The 23,354-nt window shown below is 32.6% G+C and overlaps 1 protein-coding gene across 11 annotated transcripts; it reads right to left on the bottom strand.

The window, feature by feature from the left end:
• On the bottom strand, positions 1–23,230 carry LOC7456201 (AUGMIN subunit 6). Of its 11 annotated transcripts, none has more exons than XR_008058754.1 (15): positions 22,941–23,230; positions 22,795–22,851; positions 22,586–22,680; positions 21,902–22,052; positions 21,006–21,131; positions 20,759–20,915; positions 19,538–19,598; positions 19,169–19,457; positions 18,027–18,152; positions 16,860–17,015; positions 16,501–16,753; positions 15,874–16,344; positions 15,310–15,377; positions 15,125–15,189; positions 1–307 (listed from the first exon to the last, which is right to left on the bottom strand). XR_008058754.1 is itself a non-coding variant. In XM_052451378.1 (15 exons), the coding sequence occupies exons 1-14, from the start codon at positions 23,157–23,159 to the stop codon at positions 517–519; spliced, it is 2,208 nt and encodes a 735-aa protein (XP_052307338.1). In that variant the 5' UTR covers positions 23,160–23,223; the 3' UTR covers positions 1–372; positions 490–516. The 11 variants fall into 11 exon arrangements, 8 of the variants coding, with proteins under 8 accessions (XP_052307338.1, XP_024452812.1, XP_052307360.1 ...); XM_052451378.1 differs by lacking the exons at positions 15,125–15,189; positions 15,310–15,377; positions 15,874–16,344; ... (8 more) ...; positions 22,586–22,680; positions 22,795–22,851 and adding exons at positions 490–557; positions 1,047–1,517; positions 1,666–1,918; ... (8 more) ...; positions 7,629–7,685; positions 7,775–7,920 and having other exon boundaries at positions 1–372; positions 23,087–23,223; XR_002980832.2 differs by lacking the exon at positions 1–307 and adding an exon at positions 13,239–13,515.
• Positions 23,231–23,354: the final 124 nt, after the last annotated feature.

Genomic DNA, 23,354 nt, shown 5'->3' with positions numbered 1-23,354 from the left:
TCAGCAATCGAAGACAGACTTAAACTTCACTGGCATAAACTTTATGAATAATGCAGGGACCGCTTGTATATTTACATTCCATACATTAAAATACTTTTTTTCCGTACAACAAATGCCATATAATTTAGTACCAAAGACATTGTAAGATGTTCCAAGAACCCTAGCAGTACTGGTATTCTATATACATTAGACAATTGCAAAGAAGAATCTCAAACAGCAAAGAGTTCCAAAAACAGAATATCATGCATTTCAACAAACAGGATGATATAGCTGAAGACTCGAAATTCAGAGTCAGTCGGGTGCAAACCTCTTAATTATCGTGGAAAGGCACGAATGGGACTTCGGCAACCTTGGATACTCCACAGTTGAATCCTCAAAAAAACATATCCAATAAAAAACTGTAAATGAGAAAAGAAAAATCGCATAATGATTAATAGTTCCTGATCTAATACACAATCAAATCCGTTGTTATACAAATCTATCACATACATAAAGAAAAATGCTGAAAATTCTGACTCAAAGCTCCATCAAGGCGGTTTCAGTTTCTGAAAGTGGAGCTGCAACAAATTTAAACAAACTTCAAATCAATAACATGGCCCAGTTGGGAAAAAGACCCAACATGAAATTAAACAAATATGAAACAAGAAAAGGCAAAAAAAAAACACAGGGGGAATACTTGTAAAAGGATCTCTAAACCTTTCTGAGAAAATGAGGGTCTCCAGTTGATAAATCCTCATTAACATAATTTTACATAGATTCAAACAGAACTCTACCACAAAAGAATTATAGTAGTTGTTTGTCTAAGCATAATTAATCTTGGACGTAAAAAATAAAGCAAAACTAGAATAATGGATTGCTGACCATGCAGCAATGTGACACATGCTAGCTTAATTATGGCATATTTTGAGTTTGAAGATCTGAAATTTTCATAGTTGATATTGAACACAAACTGCATCTAGTAAATCATTCAACAATAACTCAATAAGCAGATAACTGACAAACATATAGATGCCTATAACAGGAGCATTTCACCCAAAGCAACATACCAAGTAAGTCCTCGTATGAATCTGGTAAAAGGGACGTATCCAACAGCAAAGGAGGGGAGAATACTTGAGCATAAGGTTCCTCAAAATCATTGAAGGACCTCTGACCATCAGATATTGCACCATTTGAACCAGCAACTGAGAGGAAGCCATTTACGTGATCATAGTCAGTAAGTGGACCCAAGTCATTTAGAATTTCCGGTAATTCTTTGTACTTGCTTCCAGCATGGCCATCTCGAGCATGTTTCTCAAGCAAAGCAGTGTTCATTTGAGATGCAGAAAATCTTTTACTTCTTGTTGAGACTACTTTGTTTTCTGGGACCATAGAAAATCCAGGCGATGAAAGAGGTAAAAAGAAGTGTTCAGAACTTTCATCAGACTGGCTGTTACGAGATGATTCTGAATTGCAAGATTGCATAGACAGTGCAGCTTCTCTTACGGATCTCTTTAAGTTTTGAACAAAATTTTCTCCATCTACAAACACACAAAATCAAACTCTCCAACTAAAGCATTCAAAATCAGAAATTCTTTTAATTGATAAACTGCAAACACTTTCAACAAGCCAACAAGTGTGATACCTATGCAGAATGGATAAAGCAGGTGGCAGAGAGAATTAGCAAACCTTGCAATGGATTATCTAAGCGATCATTTGATAAAGGCTGGTCCAGAGAGTTTCTTTCAGAAAGATTTTCCATTTGGATGGTTTGGGGAGCTAACATTTGTCTCTTTTGCAAGTTTGCACCTTTTCCAGAAGAATTTGGGGTCAAACTGAATAAGTGCGGTAGCTTCAAAGCAGGGGGACTAGCAGATACCTTGTCAAGCTGAACTGTGGAAAGTTTTGAAGTCACCTCCGCAACATTATCAGAGCTAGTTTCCTAACAGGAAAAAAAAACACAGTTTTACATGATGAGTTATTCAACATTGGGCATAATATTTTGCATGAACTTATCATTCATAAAAATTACCAAGGTCCTTCCACTGCTTTGAGCTTGTATAGGTGAGGTTGCTCGACCATGATGCTTGGCCATTGGTGGCTGGCTGGAAGAAATATTATTTACTTTATCTGTACACTCTGATATTGAATTTTGTATTGATGGAACAACTTCATTAAGTTGGTCAATAAGTCCCTACAAAAAAAATCGTATTAGACTGGAAAAAATCCTCAACATAGCCTCTGGTAAGTAGGAAAGCCTGGTGACCTGAAGAACATAATGCAAGTGCTCATAAATGAAAAAAATAATAATAATAAAAATAAATAAATAAGGTAATCTAATATCATTCCATTAAGACAATTGGGTTCATAACATCAGTAATTCAGCACATCCATGCCAATTTCATTTATACAAGGTACATGTGTTGCTATTCATCATTTTAACAGGTGAATACACATGGTTGAGGTTTGCATTAGGGAAAGGTTTTGTGTACAGTCCAGTAAGTTCTAACACTTGGAAAAAGCAAGGATCAGTCCTCTCAATTGCTGCACAAGCATGACTAGAAACTCAAAGGTCACCCATCAAAAAATTGAACAATGACAATTACAGTAACTCACTGATGTCTGCTACAAGGAATATCCATAAAGCTTGACTATCCCACTTCCAAGTTATTATATCAGAACCACAAATTCTGGGTCTTAAAGTGACAAATACAGGGAAGCAGCTGCATCCATGGTTTCAGGTTTTCAAAAGTTAATCTACTATAAACTCCTTAATCTGTGTGCAACAAGCATCAACTCCTCAGATCTTGAGCCTGATTATGAAGGGGTCAAGATCATTATGATGCATGCTCATTCTGTGAACAAAATGAGACATTTAAGGAAGTATAAACAACTATCTTGTTGTCAATGCACATCACAAGAGAATAAAACACAGGCACACAAATACCCAATATGTCCAGAGGAATTAAGCCAACATCAAGCTGACACTCAAATTGTTAAATCGAAAGCCAAGAGCTAACTGGAAGCTCACATCTGGTGCACAAAAGATTATTTCATTACCTGAAAACTACTCAGGTGTTGCTGATGTTCTGCAAGAGTTGCAGCTAAAGATTCACCATGGCCACTAGTACCACCATCGAGTGCATTTCTTAATATATCTGGACCTTCTCCATCATTAGCTTTTGCCTACAAAGAAAATGTTGCACAATAGCAGTTCACTACATCATCAATGACAATTGACAAGCAAAATCCAATCAACAACTGATAAGTTCTTGGATTGAAAAGCATGGGCTTCTCTAATTCATTAATACTACTGTCACACCTGTTTTATCCTTCTCCTGTATTAAGACATTTTAATGGGATGAATTAATTTTAATAATCATTTTCCATAACAAACTACTTTCTTTCTTTATAGTGACATTCTTATCAAAGAGCATTTTTTGAATTCTCAAATAATATCTGGAAAAAACAAAGCGGACAAACATTAGGAATACTAAAAAAAGAGTAGAGGAAATACTCAACAATATACTTTGCACATCTGCTTCCAAAGCAAAAATAGTATGCCATTAGAGGGCAAGTTCTCACACAAAAAGACACAGTTCAGTATAATAAAAGTATTTGATCTACAAACAAAAAAGAGAACATTCCTTTTTAAAAAAATCATGAAAAAAAAAAAAACAAAACTAAGATCTAATGACAAATGGCTTGCATAAATGAGCCATCCAGAGCAAAGTTTCCAGAATCCGAGATTCACTGATGATAATGACATCAAGAATGACATTTTGTATTCTTTTCCAGACCTCCATGCTCTTCCAACACGCTCAAAACCAAACACCTTGATAAGTAGAGTAAACCAAACACCTTGATAAGTAGAGTAGAAGTAAATCACAGGATAATCAGGTTGTGTCCATGTTGTAAAGAAAATCAACACAAGATTGCAAAGAACAAACATCAAATATGTCTTGTTTTCACCTAGTAAACTCAAACTTCGTATTGCACAAATATCTACAACCTCAAAACTTTGCAATATCAAACTTTTAATAGATATCTATAACCTCAATTTTGCACCAACACACTTTTAATCATATGCCATATAGCAGTTAATCATTAGCATGTAAGTAATGAAGGCCTTGGCTTGGTATGCAGAAGGAATCTGTTTTTACAAATACCAATTAAATAAAGGAGCTCATGACCAGACAAAGAAATAGAATACCAGAAGAAGTGACTGTTTATGAATACGTTGCAATGCATGTGTCCAACGCCTTATAATTTCTGCTACATCAACAGTAGGCTGGACTCTTCCACCTCTATCATCCACTCGAGAATGCATCTCATCATTTACTTGTAGATGAGACGAATCCATACTACTCTTTGACTTTTCCCCATTTCCATTAGCATAAGATCCATCACTATGTTCCTTGTCATCCGAATGTTTATCTGAATAAGAAACCTGGTAGCTCTGATCCATAGCAGAGAGCAAAGATGATCCAGAGATGCGATATCTGTAAAGGAATATTACGCACGAAGAGGAATAAGATAAATTGACATCTTCAGAACCTAGCACAATATCCGATCTTAATTACCTATGCTCCCGATGAGCTATCAGGTCCTCAATTGGCCCTGAAGCAAGAACTTCATGTTGACCTGTAAATAAAGGTAAAATCAATGACAAGTTAACAAAGTTACTGGAATTACAGAAAAGTAGCAGTATATGTACTATTTAATAGGAGCAGATACTAGCATCAAATTTTAAGAAGCATGCAAATTGATAGTCACAGAAATTTTCATCAAGAGGCCACACATTTTTTTGGGTAACAAGTGATTAATAGTAATATAAGCAAGCAAAAGAATATTTTCATGTGCATATAAAGTGAAAGCAAGTGTAACAACACAATTGATAATTTCCTTGGTTGAAAATGATATCCAATCATGAGAATGAGTTGAAAATGATATCCAATCATGAGAATGAAAGCATGAACCCTTCAGATCTAACTGTCTGTGACAATCAAACATAGGTAATGAAGGGAACAGCATTCATATACAGTTAGGGTATATGAGGTCGGATCCCATCCCTACAATTTTTTATCTGCCTTTTACATATTGGACCATATTATTGAGAATGCCCATGATAATCAAGAATCAGCTATTAGAACATAGGAGGAAAACAAGTAAACAGACCATTGAAATCAACACAAAAAAGATTAAGAATATTAGAAATTTACCAGAAAAAAGGCAAAAAACTTTTTTAGGAAGTACAAGTTATGCCCAAAAGACATCGATAAATTACTTTTGAAGCAAAATGTCCAGGACAAGAAGATACAAATTCCAAAGGCGTATTGCCATCCTTTCTGTTCATCCCGAAAACTACTAGCATAAAGAATAGATTCAGAAAACAAGCCTTAAAATCAACTAGGAGTAGATTGAGATAATCAGGCAGTCTATTTATCTACCTAAAAATATGCAGGTCAAGCCCTAGAGGAATGACAAGCTCAACCATACACGTTTCAAAGCACAAGTATCATGTCCATGGTAACTACATATCATAGCGGTATGCATCCAAATGTAAGTACTGAGTCCCTCATGATAACAGAGAAGTACAGAAAAAATATGAAAAGTGACCATTTGTTATATCAACTAAACTCATCATCAAACGGAAACAACTTATAGTAATTACTCTTGTAAGCGAACGAAGGAACCTGATAGAAGGAAATTTGTTTCAAAAGAAAACAATTGACCCCCTCAATTACGGTATTATTTCCAAGAAAAACCTAATTTATTTATTCAAACAAATTAAATAGTTAGATTTTGTAAGAAAATAAAAAAGAAAACTTCCATAATTAAGACTTACTTTTTCGAGCAAGTATAGAATCCCACAAGCGAGTTGCCTTCGAAACTAAATGCGAATTCTGGCTAGAGCTCGACACAAGATCATCCCACAGTTCACCTTCTAGCTTCACTTTGTTCCGCAAGTCATGTAGTTTTTCCAACTCTTGCTGCAAATAAGCCTGACATCCGAGTTTTCAATAGGGAAGTGTGAGGAAAACAGGCAGCTGCATCCTAAATGCATCACAAACAAAGTAAATGAGTTTCCCATTACCTCTTCTGCACAAAGACCACGGAACTCAGCTGTCATCTCATGAGCCAAATTTGACCACATAGCTTGTCTCTGAACCGCAGTTTCAGCATTTTTAAGAAACCTCCTTCTTTCGAGGGCTATTCTTGCCTGTTTAAGGAGAGAGTTTCAAATCACTGCTACCAAAATTGAAGCATAGATGTAATTAAAATGCATCAAAAGAGAGAATAGGGAAAAAAGACCAGAAAAAACAGTGCTCCTTTCTTAAAACCTTTCCAACATTTGAATTGCTCACTAACATGCAAAGTTTAGAAAAGCAACCTTGAATAATTCATATGGATAATAACTTATGATACTGGTAATTCATCCACAGAGGAAACAAATACATGAAACTGCAGAAACGAATATTGTATTAGAAAATCCTTTCCAAATTATGATCCACTTATAGTTACAGTTTAACAAAGGAAGTTTCAACCTTTTCAGAAGTGTTCTTTGATGTCAGTGCATTTAGAATCTCCATAAAAATGAAGGCGCAATAGCCATGCATGCATTGCCTGATTGAAAGACTTTATAGGTGGATTTAGAAAATTTGATCACAATTTCAAATATCCACTTGCCATGAGAACGACCTGTGGTTAGATAACTTTAAACATAGATAACAAGGACCGTGAGTATAGTATTACCTTTGTCACAGGAAGCAATGTAGCTGCATGTTGGAAGGCTACATCAGTTAATGAAGCAGGAAGTGGGTTTGAAGCAACATCAGCTGCAAATGTCCGTCTGTGAACCTCTCTCAAAGCATGCAAGGAAAGTTGCCACAAGAGTTCAACAAATCTGCACATACGTGAGAAACTTTTGCATTAAGCCAAAAATAAATATCATTAACTTCCACACAATTCTATGCTCTCAATGGATGCCTTGAAAGTCATTTTAAAATACAAAAATCTGCATGCATTATGAACCACTTACAATTGTAGCAACTTATGCAAGTAAATTTTCTTGATTATTTCACAAAGATACAAAACCCATTCAGAATATATGCACTCACGAACATGCCAAATCATATGAGTTCTCACTAGGAAACAAGCGTTCCAAGTCATCAACTTGCTTATGGCAGACACACATTACCCTCTAGCGCTCCTATATATGAACAGAAAGCATCCATTTTACTAAGAAACCGAGATTTTCATAAGACAGCAGAACTTAAAACCAATACTGAATTTAACTTGACCCAACTATTTGGCCAAGTTGAGAGCACTGCAAGATGAACACATTTGGTTTATCTCTAGTTTCGTTTCTATAATTCAAAATTCACTTTTCAAAATTTTAAAAAACATTGACCAAATATAAAAAAAAAAAAAAAAAACTACCTCGGTCCACAACAAGTAGCAAGGGAAGAAACCCTTGAATTGCTCCTTGGAAGTGCCCCTTGCGATTCAAGCTCACTGATTATACCTTGCACAACCTAACATTTCAACCACAACAAACAACAAAAAAACAAAAGCAAAAATAAAACACAAAAACAAAATCTAACCTTTGCGGAAAATTCAACGAAATCACAACTAATCAAATTACTAACCTTACGAAAATCACGTGACTGAGCGGAATCAAAAATCGGCCACACCTTATCAAAATCCTGACAAGATCGATCGCGAAAAGAAATTATCAACACTTGCATACAAGGAAGGAACATTATATCTAAAAAGGAGAAAATGAAAATATTACTTTGGCGGATTGAGCAGGACCGCGAAGCGAGGAGAGGATGAAGTAAAGAAGCTGTTCACCGAGTTTAGGGTTGGAGTGACGGAAAAGTCCGACCCGGGGAGTGCCATTTGATGAAGGTCCGAGTCCGATTATACTCGGATCCAGACCTAATAATAAACAGTTTGTATACACTGCACTCTCCAACTCTATCTCTCTCTCCTTCTCTCTGTCCATCGTCATCTACAGACTACAACCCCTCTCCCTTCGATTTCTTTCTGGTTGGTTTTCGCTTTTTAAAAAATCAGTATTTTATTATTGTTTCGACTGAGAGAGTTTTCTTTTTTCTTTTTTTGAATTGAAGGTCCCTGAGGAGTTGTTTATTTACGAAAAGAAGGGAGCAAATGGGGAAATTTTGTAATGTAGAGAAAGTGAAAGGGTTGCTTGAAATTGTTTTTTCGTTTTAAATTTTTTTTTAAATGGGACCCAGAGTGATAAAGGCAGTCACGTTTGGAGAGAATTTGAAATGGACAATGCTGGAGGGGAGAGAATTTCAATTGGACAATTTGAAAAGGACGCTGACGTCAGCTGTTTATTATCATCAAATGAACTATAAGATTTCGTTTTTTTTTCTCTGTTCATGAAGAACAAAAAAATTGGAGCTACTTTCTTTTTTTACATTTTTAATTTAATTACTTAACTATATTTATTTTCAATTAAGTCCTTACATGTTATTAACATCTACATTGATCTGCGTGTGTTTTTTTTTCTGTTCATCTCATATTGATGAAAAGAAAAAAAATGGAGCTCCTTTTTTTTGTTATATTTTCATTTAGATTGCTGAATTTTATTTATTTTTAATTTTATATGTTAACAAAATTTTATTGGTATCAACTATATTGATTTATATTTTTTTTTATCCGGGTATCTTTACATTCTTTTAAAGGATGAGATTAATTCGGTTCGGGGTTCGTGGATATCCCTTCTAATAAATATGTTTTCTAGGGATCGAACTTGTATTCATAATCTTGCTATTTTTATTTGTAATTAGAAGTTTTACAAATATATATATATATATATATATATATATATATATATATATATATATATATATATATATATTTTTTATTTTTTTTTTGTTATGTTCTCAATTATTGCAATTTGTTTTGGAATCTTACCCGTAACGTAACGTAAAATGGATATCCCTAACTAGTTATTTATTAAATTGCTTTTGCCTGGACTCTTTACCGATCAACTTTAAATCCTTAGTGTCATCATTTCGTTGCCTTGTTTGATTGACTAAGGGAACAAATTGAGGTTTTGGAGCTCAATTCCAAGGTGGTCAATTTTGTTTCAGTTAGTGTTTTGACATGCTTGTTCTTTTTATATATATAATTTAAAATATTAATTTAATAAATATAATTTAAATCTAAATATAAATATAAATTAACTTAAAATTATAGTATAGTAGCTTTTTAAAATGTTTTTATTTAAAAATATATTAAAATAATATTTTTTATTTTTTAAAATTTATTTTTAATATTAATATAACAAATTATTTAAAAAAAAAATACAACAACACCGCAACAGTAAACAACCCATAATTTGTTTCAATTGAATCAACTAATCACCGCTAACTTATCCAGTAAATATATTCAATTTCCAACCATCTAGGTGGTAGTCCAGTGGTAAGAGCTTAGGACCAAGAGATTTGCTCCCTCTATGGTCTCAGGTTCGAGCCCTGTGGTTGCTCATATGATGACCACTGGAGGCTTACATGGTCGTTAACTTCAGGGCCCGTGGGATTAGTCGAGGTGCACGCAAGCTGGCCCGGACACCCACGTTAAACTAAATATATATATATATATATATTTAATTTCCCAAGTTGTGAAACTACATGGAATTAACTAATACAAGTAACTAGTATTCGTATAAACTAGACACGGGTCCGCATTAATTTTTTTAAAATAATATTTAGATATTGCAAGTATATTTAAAAATATATATATATAATTCAAGTTATAGTCCCCACTAAATAAATAAGCTAATTTTATTTTAATCATATGAAAAAAAAAGCAACAATAATAACCAGACAAAAACAAATTTTAAAAAAAGCGATCTTAGTGATATAGGAAAAAAACACTTTTCCATAAGTGGATAAAAACAGGATATTGTTTAATTTTTAGCTAATTAAATATGAAATGATAAATTAAGTAAAATAAATTTAAAAAACAAACATGAGTCAATCTTAGTTGGCATGATAGACATGTAACCTAAGCAATAAAGGGTGAGGTTGCCCATATTAACCTACCAAACTTGTATCTTAGGTCATGAGATCAGGATAACCCGATAAAAAAGAAATCAGAGAAAAACACAAAGCCAATTTTTTTTAAAAAAAAACTAATCTTAGTCAATAAAGTCGAAAAAGAAAATAAGTAAAAAAAAAGAATGTCAACACCCATTAACTTTTTAAAATTTGTGACCCGAGTTATTAGACTGGAAACACCATACATGAAAAAAATGTGAAGCTCAATTTCCAACAAATCAAACATTGAGCGATGAAATTGGAAAAAAATAGCAATTAAAAGAATATAGATAAAAATAAAGAATAAATTAGAGGGCAATTACAATTTTTTTATCAAAGAGTTAAATTGAAAAAAAAAATAAGTATAACAAAAGGAAAAAAAATCAAATGAATGAGGATCAAATTGAAAAAAAATAATATACCATAAGCTAGTTTGAAGGATAAAACTGAAAACTAATAAAACTTTTGCGAAATTTACCAAGGAAAAAAACTAGAAATCAAAATAATAAGGATCAAATTAAAAAAAAAATAACATATGAAAAATTAGAATTGAATAATAAAATCAAAAATAAATATTGTTTTACAAAAGGGCTAAGAACAAAATTAAAAATCAAAAGAATAAGGAATGAAATTGAAATATTAACAACAAAAATGATCAACCTATAACTTTTCAGGGAGGAGAGAGAAAAGAAAAAAAAAAAAAACATCATCGACGACAAACTGCCCCACCACTGTTGAAATGAGTCGCACCAATAAAAAGAGAATGTGGTGGCGTTTCTAACAACATGATGGAAAGACATTTTTTTCCACCATAAGACATCACATACGCCATCCTAAATGCGCGGGTGCCTCCCATATTTTAGCGCATGTGATGCGCCAACAATTTTTTCATTTAAATAATAGTTAACCCTTAGCAAGTGATCAAATTGCCCTCAATGAACTTGGTAATAACAATAATAAAAAAAAAAACGAGAGTGAAAGGATCAAGAGGCCCATTGACACATGATTTATTTATTTTTATTTCAAGGATAAACTTGTTATTTTATTGTATTAAAAGACAAAATACCCTTCTTTGCTAAAAATTTTTACTCAAAGGATAATTAAATTATTTTATTATGTTTAAAAAATAAATAAATATTTATATTCTCGGCCAATCATTTAATAGCTAATGGTCGTACAAAATAATTGAAATACTCCTACCATCAAGGCATTTGAATTTTTTGAGAACTTGAAAAACATAATTATAGTATTGAAGTGAATAGTAAATTGTAAGTGTATGTACAATTAAAATGATATATATACACACAACAACAAGCACATGAATTCATAGATATTGCATTTATACTACATATAATGTAGTTTAAAGTTCAAAAAATCGCTCCTTGATAAAGTTTATTATTTTCCTAATTTATTTATTTATTTTTTCTAAATCATCAAATAGTTATTATAGTATTACGTACTAAAATCTCAATAATTTAAAAGTATTTAAAGCATACACGGTGGCATATGGTTAGTTAAGAAACTGATTTACTGTTGGTATATAACGACGATGGATGCATGGACGAATTAATGACCAAATTAGAAGTAAATGATTTGACAAGGTTTGATTTTCAATTTAAATAAACCTTGTCAAATCATTCTCTCTCCCTTTTTTTTCCCCCAATTAATGCGTGGCTTGCAACTTATTTTAAAGTGGAATTCTTCTCTTATTTATAATACTATGTTGAATATTCTTTTTCAATAAAAACAATAAACAACCTTTTTCATTGTGTCTTTGCAAATAAATAAAAATTCAATCATAAATTAAAATGTTTATACATGGATCTAATTAAATAAATCAATATTTAATCAAAAGATAACTAAAATTAAAATATTTAATTTAACAAAAAAATCAAATGTGAATGGAAAGTGAAAAAAAAAGAATGAAAATTAATTTTAAAAAAAATAAATCTCAAATGAAGAAATTAAAAAAAAAATTAAAAAGACCTAAAAAACCGAAGTCAGCCCAAATAAATCATTGAAACTCATGATTGTGGTCATGAGATTGGGACCGATAGCATAGAAGACAAACAAAAAAAACAACAAAGCAAATCCTCAACGAAAACATATTAAGGGATAAAACTGAAAAAAATAATAAAAAAAAACAAAGAGAAAAAAAAAATTCGAGTCAACCTGAGTTAACTCGCCAACCCCGCGATCATGATTTTAGGATTAGGATAACCCCACAAAATAGGAAATGAAAAAAAAAAGTACGAAGACCAATCCAAAAAAAATTGAAAATGTTGAATGATGAAATTGAAAATAAATCAATTTTATAAAAGAATCTAAAAAAAAATCAAAGTCAACTCGTTTCAACCTTCAAAACCTCTGACCTTGGTCACGAGGTCTAGAAGGCCAATTTTTTTTTTAAAAAAATCAATGCCAAATATCAAAATCAAAAAGAAAATAAGTAAAAAAAATATGTCAATCTGCGTTAAACTTTTTAAATCTATGACTAGGAAAAAACTGCAAAACCTAATCCCAGCAAATCAAACGTTTAAGGATAAGATCAACAAAATAAATCAATTACACAAAAGAATAAAAAAATAACAATTAAAATAATGAGTACGAAAATCAAAATAAAAAATAAATTAGAGGGTAATAAAAAAAATTTTATTTGACGATTAAATTGAAAAGAAGAAAAACTCAAAGAATCAGGATCAAATTGAAAAACAAATATACCATAAAATTAGATTGAATGATAAAATTAAAAACCACTAAGACTTTAACAAAAAGACCAAGGAAAGAAAAATAAAAATAAAAATGATAAGGATCAAATCAGAAAAAATAATATATAAAAAATTAAAATTGAAGGAATGGAGGGTAATAAGAGATTGTTTGGGAATGCAGTTGAAATTACGTTCTTTTAAATTTTAAATTTTGTTTTTTAGCTAAAATATTTTTTTATATGTTTTCTAATCGTTTTAATATGCTGATCTCAAAAATAATTTTTTAAAAATAAAAAAAATATTGAGGTATTTCTAAACGAAAAACACGTTAAACCGCATCTACTATCACAATCTCAATTGGAGCTGCTTGTTTTTGCGTTTTAAAAACATTTTTGAAACTTTTTTAATTTTTTTTGTTTTAAATTAATATTTTTTGTATTTTTAAATCATTTTAATGTGCTGATATCAAAAATAATTTTAAAAAAATAAAAAATATATTATTTTAATATATTTTTAAATAAAAAATATTTTAAAAATCAATAGAATTACAATTACAAACACTCCATATTATTGATTAGCTCGCATCTACACGTGCGATGACTTCTGTTTGTCGTTTCATTTGTTGCAGCAGCTCTGTTGTTGAGTTCCTTCCTTTTCTTTCAGCAACTTCTTCTGCTCAAGTTTGCTTTTACACTTCTTTTTGTGCGGTGACTGGTGCTTTTGGTTTGAAAGTCTCTTACTATTGATTGTACCTTTATTTTAAATTGATATTAAATAAAAAACATTATTAACAATAACTAAATATATATCTAAAAAAATCAAGAAGTAAATATAAATTAAAATATTTAATATCACAATATAAATAAATAATTTACTTGATTCTATTCAATGATTCTATTTATTAATATCAATTTTTTTAATCAAATGATGGTAGAAATAGACAGAGGAAAAAATATCTCTGCACTTATTAGAAATAATATCCAAAAATAAATATTTTTTATTTTTAAAAATAAATCTCAATTATATAAAAATAAAAACTATAGATGAAGTAGAATAATATCTTAAAAAATTAAATACAAAAAAAATAATTAAAATAACAATCACTATTTATAACAAGCTAAATACAAAAAATAAAAAACAAAAAAAAATATTAGTTTAAATATAAATTATAAAATCATTTAAAAAAAACATATAAAAAAACATGATTTTTTTTAAAAGGACAAACTTATAAAAGAAGAAAAAAAAAACAAAGATGCCAAGCCAATGCCTGGCCCAATTAGAAAAGGCCCGTGCATGGGCTCTATGATTTTTTAATGCAGTTGTTGACAACTCTTTCTTGATATATATTTTTTTTAAAAAATTATAGACTACACATCGTCTGGTTTTCCTAAAAATCCAATCATAAAATCTGTCTTTTTAACCTAAAAAACCTAAAATACTAAACATCTTACAAACTCATAAATGATCTTAAAAAACACTCAAAGTCTAACACAAAATCAAATATCTTTTCAAGCTTTTTATCTAGTTTTTTAGGCATTTTCAAGATAAAAAAAAACACCTAAGTGAAACTACTCTCAACAAATAGAACTTATTAACATTAAGATCAACTATTTTAAGGGTCAAAATCGATGTTAAAGCCATTTTCTCTTTCTATCGCCGGAATATGATTATCTCTATTTTCTATCAAATCAGGAACAAAAAAATAAAAAATAAATTTTTTTTTAATCAAAATTGAATTGCAAAAATTGAGGGATCGAATAGGTAAAATATAAAAGTTACAGGACTAAAATAAACTTTTTATAAGAACATTGACGCCATCAACTATTTATAGTGTCTTTTCAACTTTAACCCTTCATCTTTTAATTTTGTTCTTAGTCGATAAATTTGATTCAATTATCTTTTAATTTGGTCAGAAGAAATGAAAAAAAAAAGTTCAAGAGCTAAAATGAAAAAAAAAAAAAAAAGAACAAAATGAGACTTTTTTGTATATGATAATCAAAGAGATATAAAACAAGGGCATCCGCAATCGTAGACAGACTTCAACTTCATTAGCATAAACTTTATGAATAATGCAGGGCCCGCTTGTATATTTACAACAAATTTTTACCTAAAAGACGCGATCAAAATCACATTCAATAAATTAAAATACTTTTTTCCGTACAACAAATGCCATATAATTTAGTACCAAAGACATTGTAAGATGTTCCAAGTACCCTAGCAGTACTGGTATTCTATACACATTAGACAATTGCAAAGAAGAATCTCAAACAGCAAAGAGTTCCAAAAACACAATATCATGCATTTCAACAAACAGGATGATATAGCTGAAGACTCGAAATTCAGAGTCTGTCGGGTGCAAACCTCTTAATTATCGTGGAAAGGCACAAATGGGACTTCAGCAACCTTGGATACTCCACAGTTGAATCCTCAAAAAAAAAACATATCCAATAAAAAACAGTAAATGAGAAAAGAAAAATCGCATAATGATTCCTAGTTCCTGCTCTAATACACAATCAAATCCGTTGTTATACAAATCTATCACATACATAAAGAACAATGCCGAAAATTCTGACTCAAAGCTCCATCAAGGCGGTTTCAGTTTCTGAAAGTGGAGCTGCAACAAATTTAAACAAACTTCAGATCAATAAAATGTTCTAGTTGGGAAAAAGATCCAACATGAAATTAAACAAATATGAAACAAGAAAAGGCAAAAAAGAAAAAGAAAAGGAGGGAATACTTGTAAAAGGATCTCTAAACCTTTCTGAGAAAATGAGGGTTTCCAGTTGATAAATCCTCATTAACATAATTTTACCTAGATTCAAACAGAACTCTACCACAAAAGAATTATAGTAGTTGTTTGTCTAAGCATAATTAATCTTGGACGCAAAAAATAAAGCAAGACTGGAATAATGGATTGCTGACCATGCAGCAATGTGACACATGCTAGCTTAATTACGGCAAATTGATGGCATATTTTGAGATTGAAGATCTGAAATTTTCATAGTTGATGGCATATTGAACACAAACTGCATCTAGAAAATTATTCAACAATAACTCATAACCAGATAATTAACAAACATATAAATGCCGTTGCACCCAAAGCAACCTACCAAGTAAGTCCTCGTACAAATCTGGTACAAGGGATGTATCTAACAGGAAAGGAGGTGAGAATACTTGATCACGGGGTTCCTCAATGTCATTGAACAAGCTCTGACCATCAGATATCGCACCATTTGATCCAGCAGCTGTGAGGAAGCCATTTACATGGTCATAGTCAGTAAGTGAACCCAAATCATTTAAAATTTCCGGTAATTCTTTGTACTTGCTTCCAGCATGGCCATCTCGAGCATGTTTCTCAATCAAATCAGAGTTCATTTGAGATACTGAAAATCTTTTACTTCTTGTTGAGACTGCTTTTTTTTCTGGGACAAAAGAAAATCCAGGCGATGAAAGAGGTAAAAAGAAGTGCTCAGAACTTTCATCAGACTGACTGTCATGAGATGATTCTGAGTTGCAAGATTGCATTGACAGAGCAGCTTCTCTTACAGATCTCTTTAAGTTTTGAACAAAATTATCTCCATCTACAAATACACAAAATCAAGAATCAAACTCTCCAACTAAAGCTTTCTAAAACCGAAATTCTTTTAATTGATAAACTGCAAGGGACTTCAGCATGCCAATAAATGTGATAACATATGCAGAAGGGATAAAGCAGGCGGCAGAGAGAATTAGCAAACCTTGCGGTGGATTATCTAAGCGATTATTTGATAAAGGCTGGTCCAGAGAGTTTCTTTCAGATAGATTTTCCATTTGGATGGTTTGGGAAGCTAACATTTGTCTCTTTTGCAAGTTTGTACCTTTTCCAGAAGAATTTGGGGTCAAACTGAATAACTGTGGTAGCTTCAAAGCAGGGGGGCTAGCAGATACCTTGTCAAGCTGAACTGTGGAAATTTTTGAAGTCACCTCTGCAACATTATCAGAGCTAGTTTCCTAACAGTTCCGGGGGGAGAGAGAGAGAGAGAGAGAGAACTCAGCTTTACATGATGAGTTATTCAACATTGGGCATTTGCATGAACTTATTATTCATAAAAATTACCAAGGTCCTTCCACTGCTTTGAGCTTGTATAGGTGAGGTTCCACGATGCTTGGCCATTGGTGGCTGGCTGGAAGAAATATTATTTACTTTCTCTGTACACGCTGATATTGAATTTTGTATTGTTGGAACAACTTCATTAAGTTGGTCAATAAGCCCCTGTGGAAAAAAGTATTAGAGTGGAAAAATTCCTCAACATGGCCTCTAGTAAGTAGGAAAGCCTAGTGATCTCAAGAACATGATGCAAGTGCTCACAAATGATAAAAACGCAATCTAGTATCATCCCATTAAGACAATAGGGTTCATAACATCAGTAATTCAGAAAATCTATGCCAATTTCATTTATATAAAGGACATGTGTTGCTATTCATCATTTTAAGGGGTGAATACTCATGGTTGAGGTTTTGCATCAGGGAAAGGTTTTGTGCACAGTCTAGTAAGTTCCAACACTTTGAAAAGGCGAGGATTGGTCCTCTCCGTTGCTGCAAAAAATTAATGGGGATGGCAATAAAAAAAATGAACAATGACAACTACTGTAACTCACTGATGTCTGCCACAAGGAGTATCCATAACACTTGATTATATCCCTCTTCTAAGTTATTAAGGCATGACCACAAACTCTATGAGTCATTAATGGGGATGGCAATTTCACCTGGACCCAATGGATACTGACCTGAATGGGTAGGAAATTTTTAAACCCGATCAGGTGGTCGGGTTTCGGGTTAGGTATGGATACTGGTCTACCCGACCCAAACCTGACCCAAAACAAATAAATAACTTTAAAGTTTTTAAAAATTACATGTATATTGTATACCAAACTAATTATATACTAAATAGTTGTAAATTATAGTATTCGAGTTCGGGTTATGGATACACGATGGGTACTCGAAACCTGATCAGGTTGGTTCCGGGTTATGGATACCTGTTGGGTAGTTATCATTATGATGCATGCTCATTCTGTGAATGAAAGAGGACATTTAAGGAAGTATAACTGTCTTGTTATCAATGCACATCACAAGAAAATAAAACACAGGCACGCAAATACCCAACATGTCCAGCGGCATTAGGCCATCATCAAGCTGAAACTGGAATTGTTAAATTGAAAGTCAAATTTGCAGTACTTCAGAGCTTACTCGAAGCTCGCTCAGGTTCACAAAGATTATTTCATACCTGAAAACTACTCAGGTGTTGCTGATGTTCTGCAAGAGTTGCAGCTAAAGATTCAGCATGGCCACTAGTACCACCATCGAGTGCACTTCTTAATATATCTGGACCTTCTCCATCATTAGCTTTTGCCTACAAAGCAATTGTTGCCCAATAGCAGTTCACTACATCATCAATGATAATTGACAAGCAAAATCCAATCAACAACTTGTAAGTTCTTGGATTGAAAATGCATAGACTTCTCTAATTCATCAATACTACCGTTGCACATCTGTTTTATACTTCTCCTGTATTAAGACATTTTAATGAGAAAAAAATGATTTTAATAATCATTTTCCATAACAACCACTTTCTTTCTCTACAGTGATATTCTTATCAAAGACAATTTTGTCGAATTCTCACATAATATCTGGAAAAACAAAGCAAATAAACATTAGGAATACTCAAGAAAAGAGTGGAGGAAGTACTCAACAATATACTTCGCACATCTGCTTCCAAAGTAAAAATAGTACGCCATAGAGTCAAGTTCTCACACAAAAAGACACTGTTCTGTATAATATAAGTATATGATCTACAAACAAATAAGAGAATATTCCTGTTTTTTTTAAAAAAAGCATCATCTAATAACAAATTGCTTGCATATATGAGTCATCCAGAGTAAAATCTCCAGCATATATGAGTCATCTAGAGCAAAATCTCCAAAATCTGAGATTCACTTATGATAATGCCATCCAAGAATGACAAATTGTGTTCTTTTCCAGATCTACATGCTCTTCCAACCCACTCAAAACCAAACACCTTGATAAATAGAGTGGAAGTAAATCACAGAATAATCAGGTTGTGTCCATGTTGTAAAGAAAATCAACATAAGATTGCCAAGAACAAACATCAAATATGTCTTGTTTTCACCTAGTAAACTCAAACTTAGTATTGCACAAATATATACAACCTCAAAACTTTGCAATACCAAACTTTTAATAGATATATATAATCTCAATTTTGCAACACACTTTTAATCATATGCCATATAGCAGTTAATCATTAGCATGCAAGTAATGAAGGCCTTGGCTTGGTATGCAGAAGGAATCTATTTTTACAAATTACCAATTAAATAAAGGAGCTCATGACCAGACAAAGAAATAGAATACCAGAAGAAGTGACTGTTTATGAATACGTTGCAATGCATGTGTCCAACGCCTTATAATTTCTGCTACATCAACAGTGGGCTGGACTCTTCCACCTCTATCATCCACTCGAGAATGCATCTCATCATTTACTTGTAGATGGGATGAATCCAAACTGTTCTTCGACTTTTCCCTATTTCCATTAACATAAGATTCATCACTATGTTCTTTGTCATCCGAATGTTCATCTGAATAAGAAACCTGAGAGCTCTGATCCATAGCAGAGAGCAAAGATGATCCAGAGATGCGGTATCTGTAAAAGAATATTACGCAAGAAGAGGAATAAGATAAATGACATCTTCAGAACCTAGCACAATATCTGATCTTAATTACCTATGCTCCCGATGAGCTATCAGGTCCTCAATTGGCCCTGAAGCAAGAACTTCATGTTGACCTGTAAATAAAGGTACTTAACAAGTTACGGGAATAGCAGTAAAGTAGCAGTATATGTACTGTTTAAAGGGGAGCAGATATCAGCATCAAATTTTAAGAAGCATCTAATTAATAGTCACAGAAATTTTAATCAAGAGGCCACACATTTTTTTGTGTAATAAGTGATTAAAAGTAACATAAGCAAGCTAAAAAATATTTTCATGTGCATATAAAGTGAAAGCAAGTGTAACAAAGTAAATGATAATTTCCTTTGATTGAAACTGATATCCAATCATGACAATGAGAGCATGAACAGTTTGGATCAAACTGTCTGTGACAATCAAACATAGGCAAATGAAGGGAACAGCATTCATATACAGTTAAGGTATATGAGGTTGGATCCATCCCAGCAATGTTTTCTCTGCCTTTTACATATGTTATTGAAAATGCCCATGGTAATCAAGAATCAGCAATTAGATTATAGGAGAAAACCATGTAAACAGACTGTTGAAATCAACATAGAAAAGATTAAGATTAGAAATTTACAAAATAAAAAAAGGTAAAAATCTTTTTAAGAAGTACAAGTTATGGCTAGTAGACATGGATAAATTACTCTTTAAGTAAAATGTCCAAAATAAGAAGATATAAATTCCAAAAGCGTATTGCCATCCTTTCTGACCATCCCCAAAACTACTAGAAGAAAGAATAGTTTCAGAAAGCAAGCCTCAAAATCAATTAAGAGTAGATTGAGATAATCTAGAAGTCTATTTATTTACCTAAAAATCTGCAGGTCAAGCCCTAGAGGAATGACAAGCTCAACCATACACGTTTCAAAGCACAAGTATCATGTCCATGGTAACTACATATCATTGTGGTATGCACCAAAATGTAAGTACCGAGTACCATCATGATAACAGAGAAGTACAGAAAAAATATGAACAGTGACCATTTGTTAAATCAACTAAACTCACCATCAAATGGAAACAACTTACTTAGATGGTAACTACTCTTGTAAACAAATGGAAGAACTTAATTAAAGGAAATTCATTTCAGAAGAAACCAATTGACCATCTCAATTATGGCATTATTTCCAAGAAAATCCTAGTATATATATTCAAACAAATAAAATGGTTCAGCTTTTGTAAGAAAATAAAAAAGAAAACTTCGTTAATTTTGACTTACCCTTTCGAGCAAGTATAGAATCCCACAAGCGAGTAGCCTTTAAAACTAAATGTGAATTCTGGCTAGAACTTGACACTAGATCATCCCACAGTTCACCTTCTAACTTCACTTTGTTCCGCAAGTCATGTAGCTTTTCTAACTCTTGCTGCAAATAAGCCTGACATTCAAGTTTTCAAAAGGAAGTGTGAGGAAAACAGGCAGCTGCATCCTAAATCCTTTACAAAAGAGTAAATGAGTTTCCCATTACCTCTTCTGCACAAAGACCACGAAACTCAGCAGTCATCTCATGAGCCAAATTTGACCACATAGCCTGTCTCTGTACTGCTGTTTCTGCATTTTTAAGAAACCTCCTTCTTTCGAGAGCTATTCTTGCCTGTTTAAGGGGAGATTTTCAAACCACTGCTACCAAAATTGAAGTATAGTTGTAAATGAAATGTGTCAAAAGAGAAACTAGGGCAAAAGACCAGAAAACAGAGTACTCCTTTCTTAAAACTTTTCCAGCATTTGAATTGTTCACTAACACGCAAAGTTTAGAAAAGCAACCTTGAATAGTTCGTATGGATTATAACTTATGATACTGGTAATTCACCCAAAAAGGAAACAAAGAAATGAAACTACAGAAAAATGAATATTGTCTTCCCATTTCTATCCAAAACTGCAATTATAATACTAATACAGATCATTCTAAAAGGAGAAAAATTATGTAACTTGGAAATTGTCATTTATGTTGTCTTTTTACTTTGTGTCCACATTTGAGATCCACATCCAAGAAAGTTTCTATTGTATACTGAGTGAGAGAATCATATGAGATCTCACCTCTTTGACTCATTTTTTAAAAAAACTGAGACCCATAGGAGTTCTGTAAGAGGCTTCTTAAAAAATCCTTTCCAAATTATGACCCACTTATAGTTACAGTTTAACAAACGTTTCAACCTTTACAGAAGTGTTTTTTGATGTCAGTGCATTTAGGATCTCTATACAAATGAAAGAACAATAACCATGCATGTATTACCTGATTGAAAGACTTTATAAGTGGATTTATAAACCTTGATCACAATTTCAAATATCCCATTGCCTTTGACTGAGAACGACCTGAGCTTTGATAACTTTATACATAGATAAGGACCATGAAAATAGTATTACCTTCGTCACAGGAAGCAATGTAGCTGCATGTTGGAAGGCTACGTCTGTTAATGAAGCAGGAAGTGGGTTTGAAGCAACATCAGCAGCAAATGTCCGTCTGTGAACCTCTCTCAAAGCATGCAAAGAAAGTTGCCACAAGAGTTCAACAAATCTGCACATACGTGAGAAACTTTTGCATTAAGCCAAAAACAATATCATTAAACTTCCACACAATTCTATGCTCTAAATGGATGCCTTGAAAGTCGTTTTAAAAGAAAAAAATCTGCATGCATTATGAACCAATTACAATTGTAGCAACTTGTGCAAGTAAATTTTCTTGATTATTTCACAAAGATACAAAACCCATTCAGAATATATGCACTCACGAACATGCCAAATCATATGAGTTCTCACTAGGAAACAAGTGTTCCAAGTCATCAATTTGCTTACGACACACAGACACATTATCCTCTAGCGCTCCTATATATGAACAGAAAGCATCCATTTTACTGAGAAACCGAAATTTTTATTAGACAGCAGACCTTAAAACCAATACTGAATTTAACTTGACCCAACTATTTGGCCAAGTTGAGAGCACTGCAAGATGAACACATTTGGTTTATCTCTAGTTTCGTTTCTATAATTCAAAATTCACTTTTCAAAATTTTTAAAAAACATTGACCAAATATATAAAAAAAAAACTACCTCGGTCCACAACAAGTAGCAAGGGAAGAAACCCTTGAATTGCTCCTTGGAAGTGCCCCTTGCGATTCAAGCTCACTGATTATCCCTTGCACAACCTAACATTTCAACCACAACAAACAACAAAAAAACAAAAGCAAAAATAAAACACAAAAACAAAATCTAACCTTTGCGGAAAATTCAACGAAATCACAACTAATCAAATTACTAACCTTACGAAAATCACGTGACTGAGCGGAATCAAAAATCGGCCACACCTTATCAAAATCCTGACAAGATCGATCGCGAAAAGAAATTATCAACACTTGCATACAAGGAAGGAACATTATATCTAAAAAGGAGAAAATGAAAATATTACTTTGGCGGATTGAGCAGGACCGCGAAGCGAGGAGAGGATGAAGTAAAGAAGCTGTTCACCGAGTTTAGGGTTGGAGTGACGGAAAAGTCCGACCCGGGGAGTGCCATTTGATGAAGGTCCGAGTCCGATTATACTCGAATCCAGACCTAATAATAAACAGTTTGTATACATTGCACTCTCTAACTCTATCTCTCTCTCCTTCTCTCTGTCCATCGTCATCTACAGACTACAATCTCTCTTTCTCTCTCTCCCCCGCCTCTCTTCGATTTCTTTCTGGTTGGTTTATTGGTTTTTTAAAAATTAGTATTTTTATTATTTATTTTTTCGACTGAGAGTTTTCTTTTTTGAACTGAAGGGCCTTGAGGAGTTATTTATTCACGAAAAGGACGTGAGGAGATGGGGAAATTTTGCAAA

This window comes from Populus trichocarpa, chromosome 1 (assembly GCF_000002775.5).
Source record: "Populus trichocarpa isolate Nisqually-1 chromosome 1, P.trichocarpa_v4.1, whole genome shotgun sequence".
In the NCBI taxonomy this organism is placed as follows: domain Eukaryota; kingdom Viridiplantae; phylum Streptophyta; class Magnoliopsida; order Malpighiales; family Salicaceae; genus Populus; species Populus trichocarpa.
Note: the sequence above shows the minus strand (reverse complement) of the source record. Positions and strands in the feature narration are given on the sequence as shown.